The sequence below is a fragment of the Electrophorus electricus genome, chromosome 22, assembly GCF_041902795.1.
Source record: "Electrophorus electricus isolate QZ-2024a chromosome 22, ASM4190279v1, whole genome shotgun sequence".
In the NCBI taxonomy this organism is placed as follows: domain Eukaryota; kingdom Metazoa; phylum Chordata; class Actinopteri; order Gymnotiformes; family Gymnotidae; genus Electrophorus; species Electrophorus electricus.
This window is the reverse complement of record NC_137518.1, coordinates 18,167,501-18,179,572: the sequence shown is the minus strand read 5'-3', so window position 1 is coordinate 18,179,572 and position 12,072 is coordinate 18,167,501. Positions and strand designations below refer to the sequence as shown.

The window sequence follows — 12,072 nt, the reverse complement described above, 5'->3', positions numbered from 1 at the left end:
AAATGTTCCTGTGGTGGAGAAAGGCAGTCCTAGAAATATTATTTACTTGAACTTCAGACAAGAGACTTGGATCCATAATAAATCCAAGAGCTTTAACTGTTAGAGATTGCGTGATTGTGTTACCACTGGGGTTCACTGAGTAATTAGCTAGCAAGGACCTAGCTGTCTCTGGACCTAATAGAAGCTGTTTTGTCACTATTAAGTGATAGATAATTCCTCAACATCCAGTGTCTGACGTCCCTTATGCATTCCTCAATAATGCTAAGATATAAACCTCTGGTTTATATGGAGACATACAGCTGAGTGTCATCAGTGTAGCAGTGTTTACGTATGATGTAACCCAGAGGTAGCATATAAAGAAAAAAGCAAAGGGCCCAGAACAGATCCTTGTGGAACACCATAGCTAACCTTGTTGTATGCTGAGAAGTCTCCATTTATGTTAAACTGGTAGAGACCGGCAAGGTAAGATTTAAACCAGGAAAGGGCTATTCCCCCAATCCCAACAACATTTTAGAGTCTATCTAGTGATCTTTGGTGTCAAATGCTGCACTCAGATCAAGCAATATAAGTAAAGAGACATAACCCTGCTCAGAAGCCAACAACAGATCATTGACTACTTTAATTAGTGCTGTCTCTGTACTATGATGAGACCGAAACCATGACTGAAAAACTTCATGTATCTGGTTCTGAGTCAAGTATGAGCTTAGCTGCTGAGCTACAGCTTTTTTCTAGGATATTGGAAATAAATGGAAGGTTTGAGATTGGCCTGTAGATTGACAGCTGACATGGGTCGAGGTTACATTTTTTGATAAGTGGTTGTAACGATTTCCCTTAGGAACAGACGAGAGACAGAACGCATGCGCAGGGAGGCAGTTTATTAAATGAGGGAAACAATCACAGAGGGCAAAATCAACAGAGGCGAGGTAACACATGAACGAGGCAAATGAGACGACAATAATAGCAGGCGTAATACTAATGTGACAGAAGGAACATGACTTACCAAAATAAGCAACAAACTAGAAGACAAAACACAGGGTACAAATACCCAGGACAATTAGGCATTAAACAGTCTCAGGTGAACATAGGAACAGGGAGAACCAAAACATGGACCGGAACAAGGGAGCAGACGAGGGGCGGTGAAAATGAAACCAAGGAACAGAGCAGGGACACAAAGGCAAACAGACACGACCAGGAAACCATGGAAACAGGGACGCCAGGAGGGCAGCCACTCCTGACAGTGGTCTGATTACTGCTAATTTGAATGATTTAGGAGTGTCACCAAGGTTCAAGGAGGAGGTTATTAAATTTAATAAAGATTTGCTTTAGAAAGTGTGTGGGCAGTGAAGCTAGTAAGCAAATGGAGGTTTTTGAGCGCAAGATCAGAGATGTAAATTCTGGCTCTTGGATCGGTCTAAAGGATTTTAGAGTTGTTGGCGTGGTTGTTCTGATCTCTAAGTAGCTGCCTGATGTCATGTTAATACTCTTAATGTTATCTCTAATGTGCTCAATTTTCTCACTGAAGAAATTAATGAACTCATTACTACTGTGTGATGATGTAATCCGAGCATTGGTGTCAGGCTTATTCCTAGTTAGATGTGCAATTCCTAGTTAGATGTACAATTTAATATTTCTTCATAGTATCCATTGGCATTTATACGGAATGGCCACTCTATTACAGACACCCATCTAGTAGCACGTTGGACCTCCTTTGGCCTTCAGACTCACAGCCGTTCATCATGGCATAGACTCCATTACATGTTGAAATAATTCTGCAGGAATCTGGGCCCATGCACACAGCACAAATTCTTGCAGTTAGATGGTGGCACTGACATGCTCTGAACAGCACATACCACCTCATCCCAGAGATGCTCTATGATTAAGATCTGGGGACTTAACTGAAGGCCAGGGAAGCAAGGAAAACTCCTTGTCATGTTCCTGGAAGCAATCCATGACTATCCCGCCCTTGTGGCGTGGTACATTGTCCTGCTGAAAGTAGGTAAACCCTACTGTCTAAACATCCATCCACAGGTATCAGAGGACCCAGGGTGTGCCAAAAAAACCCATTTCCAACACCATTACTGAACTGTTGACACCTGACAGGAAGTGTTCATTGATTCATGCTGCCTGTGTCAAATTCTGACCCTCCTGTCAGCATGGTGCCACAGAAGTCTGGATTCATCTGGCCATGCCATGTTTCTCCACTGCTCGGTGATCCAGTTTTTCCAGCTTTTAACCACTAAACTTGAGTGTACTTTTATAGACAGCACTGACTATGGCAGTTCCATTCTGGGCCACTACAGCAGGGGCTGCTTCTCCAGTACACTACAGCAGCTGCTGCTTCACTTGGACTCAATATGGCAGGCTCTGCTTCACCTGGCCTCAGTGTAGTAGTGAGCATAGCCATTTTGGGTAGAACCTAAGAGCTTGAGCATGCCTGTAATTGGGGCTTGTCCTGGTGGGAGTCCTGGCATGGAGACAATAGATCTTTCTGATCATCCAATGCAAAGATGCAGTTATATTCCACACAAGCCACCAAGAACAATCAGATTCCACTTTAGTCTGGCCCAGAGTTATTTGGTTTGCGTTGGAGCCAGATATCTACTGTTGATGTGACTGAAGGAACCAGGCATGGCACAAACACACCATAAACATATTCAGTCCTGTCTGTTCTCAGTGTGCACTTCGCTTAGTCACACATGCACAAAGCTATATGGTAAATTGATTATAATGATTATTGACTTTGAACATAAAAAGACTGGTCACATTAAAGGACTGAATCATGGTGATGTTGCTATGGTAACCACAAGATACTGACTGTAAATGGCTGGTACCCTCTGAGAGTGCTGTGTGTGTTCATGGGTGGGTGTGTTTTGGTCTAAGTGCTTTATGTGTGTGAATGTGAGAGAGAAATGGCTAAGGAACATTTGAGTTCTACGACTGTAAGGAGGCTGTCCAACATCCACTCAGAACTCTGACTGCTGCCCAAAGACCAGACAGCACTGTTTCACTGGCCTGAAGCCTCATACACGGATCGACACTGAGAGAGAACAGACATCGTCCCCGAACTATCAGCCATACGTGCTATCGCAGATGGAATGGATTTGCCTGCACAGTATTTGTCAGCAGCACTATTTCACAACCCAGAAAAACAAAACAAAACAAAACAAATACGCAAGGTGATTGAATCCGAGCAAGAGAACCAGCGGCGATACCCTGAGTAACCAGCAGGGGGCTGCAGAGCGTGCATGCCGAGTGATCAGTGCGGCTGGACAGAACAGGCATTTTTATCATCATATGTGTGCTGGTTCATTTGGTACAAAACACTAACTAAAATGTAGTATAAAAGCCATGTCATACTACATCACAGGTATGGCTAACGCTAACTCTAACCCTCTGGAACTCTAGCACTCCCCAATGTGTATTCCTGATTTTTATATATATATATATATATATATATATATATATATATATATATATATATATATATATATATATAATTTATTTATTTTATTTTTTTGGATCTTGAAGTGCACGCCCAAAATATTCCATAACTGCTAGGTTTCATGGGAAAATAATATTGTGCTTCTGAGAGCACAGGGCCTTTTGGGAGGCTTGCTGTTCAGACAGCTTCTAAGCATGTTCTATCGTTTTCTTTTTCTGCCAAAAACAGATCAGATTGTCCAGATATCCTTTAATTACCCATAATTATTTTCATGTCTCCCTTTCTTTAAATCCTCACGCTATTTCTGTCTGCTCTCTTTGTCAAGGTCTAATCACCTTTTTGTTATCTTGCACTGTCGTTGATGCTCAGACAAGTTGATGTTATGAGGAGAGAGAAGAGCGTGACACAGAGAGAGACAGAGAAAGATGAAGTGTCAAGATGTCCCCTTTCTTCTAAACAAATTCATCAGTTCTATCTGCCATTCACAGATGGCTTGAATAGCAAAACTGCAGCAAAAACATCTGTTCCTTATGTATTAAATCCCCAAAAAGAACCAAGGGAGAAAAACAGAAAGCAATCAAATTCTTGAGAGAATGCACAAAATTAAAAAATTTGGATAAGTAGCACGTTCTACAGCCTTTGACATACTGAGAAACTGCTATCCCCATTAGAAGAACACAAGTCGTGCTGTACAGCACAATATGTTCTGGATGGCCACTGTAGGAGGTCATGCAGAGGTACACACGTAAATGTACACACCCACACATACCTCATTACCAAACCCTATAGGTTTCTTTTAGACCCACCCCTTTTTAAATGTTTTTCTTTGTCTCATTGCTAGATATATGACATTGTTAGAAATATGACATTATGACATATAATAATTTAATCTTAACAGTTTTGATCTTTTTCTTCCTTTTCCCCAGTGTTCAGGTTTAAGGTTTGGGAAATAGCTATTAACAGGAGTACAGTAGTTTCTCTGTGAAACCCCAGTTGTGTTTGTTTACATACACTCTCTTTCTCGCTCTCTCTCAGACTGCCCAGATGAGAGCAAGTGTGTGTGTATAAATTCTCCACTTGCCCTCATCTGGGCCGTCTTTTTCCTGGTCGAGGACCAGAGTAAAGGACCTGAGCTTGAGGGCCCTGTGTAGTATGTTAGCTGTTCCCAGGACTCTTCTGGACAGAGATCTCAGATGTTGTTCCTGGTACCTGTTGGAGCCATTCTCCCAGTTTGGAGAACAGCCCCTAGTGCTCCAATTACCATGAGAACCACAGTTGCCTTCAACCCCCCCCCCACACACACACACACACACACACATCTTTTCTGTCTCTTCCTTCAGCCCTTGGTATTTCTCAAGATTCTCGTGTTCCTTTTTCCTGATTTTGCTATCACTCAGGATTGCCACATTTATCATGGTCCAATTCTGAGTACAGGCTGGAAGTCCCACAAGTTCTTAGTATGGTCATTTTTTCCACCACCTTTGGGGGTATATCCCACTTAGACCTTGGCATTTCCAGCCTGTACTCAGTACAGATGTTTAATATATTACATATAATTATATTACATATTATATATTGCATATAACATATTACATATAATTTTTATCTCTCTCTCTCTCACTCTCTCTCTCTCTCTCTCTCTCTCTCACTCTCTCTCTCTCTCTCTCTCTCTCTCTCTCACTCTCTTTTCAGTGGTCAAGTTTGCCAGGATCTAGAGTTCTGTTCTAAAATTACAAGTGAAGATCTATAGATATAGATACTCTGCTGTGCATCCCAACATAAATATAAAATTTACATAAATTCTTTTTTTCTTCTCAAGACAGCTTCTATAGCTGAAGTTTGGGACAAAGGAGATAGCCCATTCTCCCTATAATAGCATGCATAATACACACCCATAACTGATTGTTTTAATGGGCATCATTTGTACAGTTCATCCCTGTAAGTAGAATTTCTGACTGATGCTTATAAATTAAATAATTTTAGATACTTTTAGATATTTTAGATCACGGGTAGAAACTGCCAGTATTATCTGTGCAACTAAAAATATAATAATTGAATTTTAATGTAGATTATATATTTTTAATGTCCACTTCAAATACAAAGCAATATTGTTATACATGTTGATGTTATAATAAGTCACAAAAGTATGTTTAAATAGTACATATATGTGCTGACTGTAAGAGAGTACATTGAATAGTTGACGAGAATACTTGAAGTGAGACAGGAGCAGTTTAGCGATGGAGCTAAACATGCCATCCTCCTTTGGCTCAGATCGTTTGTTTGTCTGGCTCTTTGTTTGAGACACAGCAACAAAATTGTGAAAAGCATTTTTCATTAAACCAAAATCACTTAAAAAGCCTAAAGTTAAACCTCCTAAAACTGCTATGTTTCATAGTTTAAAATGTAGCTTTTGAATAAAGCTTGATTTGAACTCTCTCGTTTTCTCTTTCAGATTCACACATATAGAGCATACAAAGAGAAATCCTATAAATTGATAAAAAGGCCATGTCAAAAACATTAACTATAAATGTTCTCACCATATGTTTGTGTTTTTTAAAAGTAGACATATGATGAATTACTGTGAGTCAAAACTTTAAAGTTGAATGTCTTATTCTATAATACCTTATTAATAATATCTTATTCAAACATTATTCTAATGTCTTGAGGAACAGGTATTAAAGCAGTTTGTTTAAAAAGTTAAATGTAGCTTTGTATAAAGAATAGGATGGTCCTCTTTTTCTGCTTTTCCTACACAGGACTGCGCAGGTGCACTCTGTTTCTCTATCAGCCTGTGTGAGTAAATCAGACTCAATTTCCACTCTCTCTCGCTTTCTCTTTCACATGCACACATTTAGACACATGGAGAAATCCTGTAGAGTGACCAAAGGTAATGATGACCAAATCATTATTAACTATAAATTAACTGTGCATTTCCTCGCAATATGTTTGTGTTTTTTCTGTCAATATCTGAATCTGACGGTAAAAGAAAACAGAATTGTCGGAAGTCGCATAGTACCCCACTTACGCACGCTCTCTCTCTCTCTCTCTCTCTCTCTCTCTCTCTCTCTCTCTCTCTCTCTCTCTCTCTCTCTCTCTCTCTCTCTCTCTCACACACACACACACACACACACACACACACACACACACGCATGCTCGCACGCACGCACGCGCATACGCGAGAAACTGACTTTGTTGTCGCTAAGAAGGCATTAGGCGCGCGAGTCGCCCTCAGTTCACGAGCTTCCTGACCGGGCGCTCCGAATTAAAGGCTCCGATCCTCCAGGAGATATTTTGGAATCAGCAGAAGGGTAAGCAACTGTACACTTAAACAAGTTTCTCCTGAAGAAATATGACTTCGTCATGATTTGACCTCTTTCTCAAAGAAAGCAGTTAGAAGCAGTTCGACTCGTACTGTGATGAGTTAATAACGGGAATGTTTAGTGTGGACTGCAGTGGAGCTTGCAAAGTCCGAGTGCACACGATCAAAAGCAACAACTGTCCTGGACAGACAGTGTACTAACGCAAACAGAAATAGAATATACACATATACCTTCCTTCGTAGTCTATGAATTTAAGTTTGTTTGTATGAGCGTGTGAATGTGTGTGTGTGTGTGTGTGTGTGTGTGTGTGTGTGTGTGTGTGTGTGTGTGTGTGTGTGTGTGTGTAGATTCGTTTCGTGGTGTGCAGTTGCGCAGCGGACAGGAACAGGACAGGAAAGCTGATTGAATTCTGGGTCGTGATACATCAATCAGCCTGAGAGAGGAGGAGGCGATTATGATCGATCACACGATTGATTTAGTGCTTGTGTGTATGTGTGTGTGTGTGTGTGTGTGTGTGTGTGTGTGTGTGTGTGTGTGTGTGTGTGTGTGTGTGTGTGTGTGTGAGAGAGTAGAGAGAGAGAGAGAGAGAGAGAGAGAGAGAGAGAGAGAGAGAGAGAGAGAGAGAGAGAGAGAAAGAAACTATAGGAGAATATGCGAGGCATTAAACGAAATTTTCAAGGCTGTTCATCAAGAATATTTCGTTGTTAGATTTGTTAATAACGCCTTAGTTACAATAATGTTTCGACAGATTTATCGATGCCGCTTCAATTCTGGGCATCATTCGCTGTCTCTCTCCCTATCTGGGGCTCTATTGAGCTGCCCGCCATTCTCACTGACACACAATTATACAATTTTATACAATTCGTCAGCGTGCACTTCCGAGTTATTTTTCATATACAGTCATTGCAAATAAGGAAATCCGATTTTCACCCGAATGAGTCTGACTGTAATTGGACAGGGGAAAGTGAAGACACGCACGCCCGCAGGACACGCGTTCAAGCGTAATTATTATTACCGCTCTTCTATACATAAGTTATTATGCAGCGGGTCGATGCTTTTATTTTTAATAACAGCACTTTCCAAGCATGTATGTGTGTTTCTGCTTAATAGAGTGAGTAGAACAGTCCGTTCGGGTGATCATTGGTGTAATCATCATTTTCAGGATGTTACCACCCCACCCCCCATTTCAAGTTCATATTCAAAAAAACTTCACTGGCATGACTGTATAGGCAATATTGCCATATTGCTATATTCAGTTCCCCCGTACAGGATGTGCGGCATGGATGCTGACCTGGCTGATGAAGAGGAAGGTGAAAGGGAGCTGGAGGATGAGTTTGCAGTGGGGGAGGCTGTGCGGATGCTGTCCCCACCCATGGCGCACTGTGACGGGGCCGTGTGGGGGTCCCGGAGGGGCCCATGGGGCTGCGTGCTGTGGGGCTCGGTGCTGGTGTTGTGGAACCTGGTACTGGTACTGGCTGGAGTGCTGCTCCTGGCCACCATTTTCACCCTGGTGCTGATGCCAGCCATGCTGCTGCTCTACGTCGGCTTCCTCTGCCACTCACGCGTGAGCGAGTAGCACTGCCTCACACTCTTACACTGCACATGCTTGCTCTTAAATACACACCTATACATAAACACACACACACACACACTCACTGCATTTAGACTCACAAACGTTTACATATACACTTTTTTTCTGGCTTTCAACACATTTTTCCTGCTTCCAACCTATCAACTTTAAGAACTGGACACACACACACACACACACACACACACATATTCCATGAAGTAACTGCAGTGTATTGTAGGACAAGATAGAGAGACACTCAAAATCACAGTGAAGAACACAAGGTTTCCAGAGAAACAGAACGTTTTGGATAGAGGTCCTTCATGAGCTGTATAGCTGTGCATGAAAAGTGAGAAGCGCTTTGCTGTTTCTCTGGAAACCTTGTATTCTTCACTGCAGTTTTGATTTTTTACATATCCAGGGTCACTGTCTAATTTCCATACAGAGAAGCTCCATATATATATATGGAGTGCAGCATAAAATCAAGTCAAGAGTTTCCGTGGATCGGTTTTAGTGTGAATTCACATTAGAATGGCAAAATCAAGTGTTCTGAGGGACTTCAAATGAGTCCTGATCACCAATGCTAGACAAGCTGGAACCAATATTTCAAAAATTGCCAACCTTGCGGAGGGGGGGTGTTCTTGTGCTACGGTGTTGAGAGTATACCAAGAATGGCATGATCCAGGAAAAAAATCTGCAAGGGTATCCTGTGGACGCAATCAACTCGTTGACAAAAGCGGTCAGAGGAGGATGCCAAAAATTGTTCTGATGAACAGGTGGTGCAGAGCAGTCAAGCCACCTGCAGCCAAATACAATACTGGTACTCCAGCTGACATGTTCGAATGCGCAGCTAGCCGTTCTTTAGCATGGATGGGCTATAACTGCAGATGAGCAGTCTGAGTACCCTTGCTGTTGTATAGAGGTTAAGCACAGCTGCTGTAGTGTACCGGTGAAGCAGCCCCTGCTGTAGTGGCCCAGAATGGAACTGCCATAGTCAGTGCTGTCTATAAAAGTACACTCAAGTTTAGTGGTTAAAAGCTGGAAAAACTGGATCACCGAGCAGTGGAGAAACATGGCATGGCCAGATGAATCCAGACTTCTTTGGCACCATGCTGACAGGAGGGTCAGAATTTGACACAGGCAGCATGAATCGATGAGCACTTCCTGTCAGGTGTCAACAGTTCAGTAATGGTGTTGGAAATGGGTTTTTTTGGCACACCCTGGGTCCTCTGATACCTGTGGATGGATGTTTAGACAGTAGGGTTTACCTACTTTCAGCAGGACAATGCACCATGCCACAAGGGCGGGATAGTCATGGATTGCTTCCAGGAACATGACAAGGAGTTTTCCTTGCTTCCCTGGCCTTCAGTTAAGTCCCCAGATCTTAATCATAGAGCATCTCTGGGATAAGGTGGTATGTGCTGTTCAGAGCATGTCAGTGCCTCCATCTAACTGTGGCAACTGTGAGATGGTAACATGCACCAAGATTCCTGCAGATCCATTGCATCACCAAGTGCTACTAAATGGGTGTCTCTAAGAAGTGGTCATTCAGGGTATTTATACACACGCATAACAAACACACATTTTTGTACACATATTCAGACACTGTCATATACACACATCACAAATATATACCTACACACGAAATTATCAACACATACATCACATACATTCATATGCATACATCACTGTGACGTTGAGCGGTAAGGAGGCAGACGCATGTGCGGAGAAGAGCGAGATTTAATAAGGGCAAATCCAGAATCAGAGTCGTTAAGGCAGTCCAGGGTCAGAGAGCCGACACGGAGCGTACAGGGATACGTGATTACAAGACGAGGGCTAGGAAATACGAAGGCTAGGATAAACACTTAGGAACGGAATACAAAGAAACAACCATACGAAATAAACATGCAACTTCAATGAACTAAACACATTCAGTGAACAGCCCTGACCAAGGCGCACAACAGGGTTTAAATATAAGAACCAAAGGTAGAAACGAGGGACAGGTGTAAGCAATCAAACGAGGGGAGGAGAAAACGAAACTAAGGCATGGAACCAAGGTACACACGACAGGGAAAAACACGGAACACGGAAGCTGGGAGGGACTAATCATGACAGCACCCCCCCACCCCAAGAAAGCGCGCAAAAACAGGAACCAACAAAACAAAACAAGACTAGGACTAGACACCAACTGGAACAGAACGGGGAAGACGTGGAGCGGGGACAAGACCCAGACAAGGCACGATGAGGAACAGGCACTGGAGCAGGAGCACACAGGAACCAGGGCAACAGGAGAAGACCGGACAGGACAATAACCAGGAGCGAAAGCAGGAATAGACACAGGAACCAAAGGAACAGGAGCTACAGGAAAAGAAGCAACAGAAACAGGAGCAGAAACAGCAGCAGGAATGGACGCAGAAGCAGAACCAGAACTCACAACAGAAACAGACTGAAGGTGAGAAAAGTGCCGGGAGGGAGGTCAAGGATTACCAAAACACAAAGCAGACCAGGCCAAGAGCAAAGGAACAGGAACAAAAACAGACACGGGCAGTGGAACGGACACACGGACGGGCACAGGGACAGAAACAGAGGGAGACACAGGAACCAGAACGGGCACAGAAACGGGCACAGGACAGACACCACAACAGGAGCAACAACAAAACCAGGCAAAAGAGAAGGCAAAAACCACGGGGCAGCAGGAGCAGACAACAACGGAGATGCAGGAGGCACACGGGAAGCAGGAGACGCAGGCCGGGGCGGGACGGGCGGGAACCCAGGGGAGGAGGCAGCAGGAGGGCTCCGAAGAGCAACCACTGGGACGGGCCTGGCACGAGGCACGGGGGCTCATGGAGTGACTTCTTCCACTCCAGGATCAGGAACTGGCGGGTCCGGAGGCGCAGCTACAGGAACAGACCTGGCAACATGACGGGCGGCATCCACTATGCCGGGAACTGGAACAGCAGCAGGATGGGCGGCGTCTTCCACGCCGGAAAAAGAGCCTGACTGGTGTTCCAGCAGTGCAGCAACAATGACCCACAGCTGGTCCCAGAATGCTGAGGGCGTGGCTGAGGCGCTCAGTGTCGGGTCCGGGAGGTCCGGAGGCAGGTTCAGAGGCTTAGCCACAGGAACAGGACAAGCGGCATCTCTCACGCCGGGAACAGGCTCCTGACAGGTGGCTTGCAGGATAGCCACCGATACTGGTGGGGTGACCCTGGAGGAATACACAGACACAGAACCGTCTCGGCAGCTGCCAAGGCTCACGCGAGCGATAGGGAGCTCACAGTGCCGCTTTAGCGCCCATCGAGTGCCTAGCCATGGATGGTCTGTGCATTCACTCTGCTTAATCACGTCTTGTGCAGCGTTGGTCAAGAGGGGCAGACTCTTGGCGCTTACCTGAGATCTCGTCGTTGTCAAAATATACAGGATCCTGCTTTTTCCTGAAACGACGAGATACCCATGTACCCTCTGGGGCTTTTCTGGACTGTGTAGAAACAGCCGGAGTTTCGTCCCAGCGAAAGCACCTCCCAGAGTCTCGCTCTCTCGCTGCGTCCTTGTTGGGCTGTTCATTCTGTATGTGGCAATCACATACATTCATGGGAAAAAGAAGACACACTCTCCTTTTGGGTTACCTTTGTGAAAAAAATACTGCACATTAAAGGCTGTTGTGGGTTTTTTGTTGTCACCTGAGGTTATTTATTTATTTCTAGGAGTTAGAATAATTATTTTCTCTGTAAATTAAAGGAAAG

The 12,072-nt window shown here is 43.9% G+C and overlaps 1 protein-coding gene across 2 annotated transcripts in view; it reads left to right on the top strand.

Annotated features, from left to right (window-relative positions):
* Window positions 1-6,466: 6,466 nt before the first annotated feature.
* tmem88bl (transmembrane protein 88b-like) overlaps window positions 6,467-12,072 on the top strand; it is an 8,704-nt gene continuing 3,098 nt past the window's right edge. The window contains exons 1-2 of one of the 2 annotated variants that reach the window (XM_027018786.3): window positions 6,467-6,750; window positions 8,019-8,326. In XM_027018786.3, the coding sequence (XP_026874587.2) occupies window positions 8,033-8,326 (294 nt within the window). In that variant the 5' untranslated portion in view covers window positions 6,467-6,750; window positions 8,019-8,032. The remainder of the gene's footprint in view (window positions 6,751-8,018; window positions 8,327-12,072) is intronic. The other variant, XM_027018785.3, reaches the window with a different exon arrangement.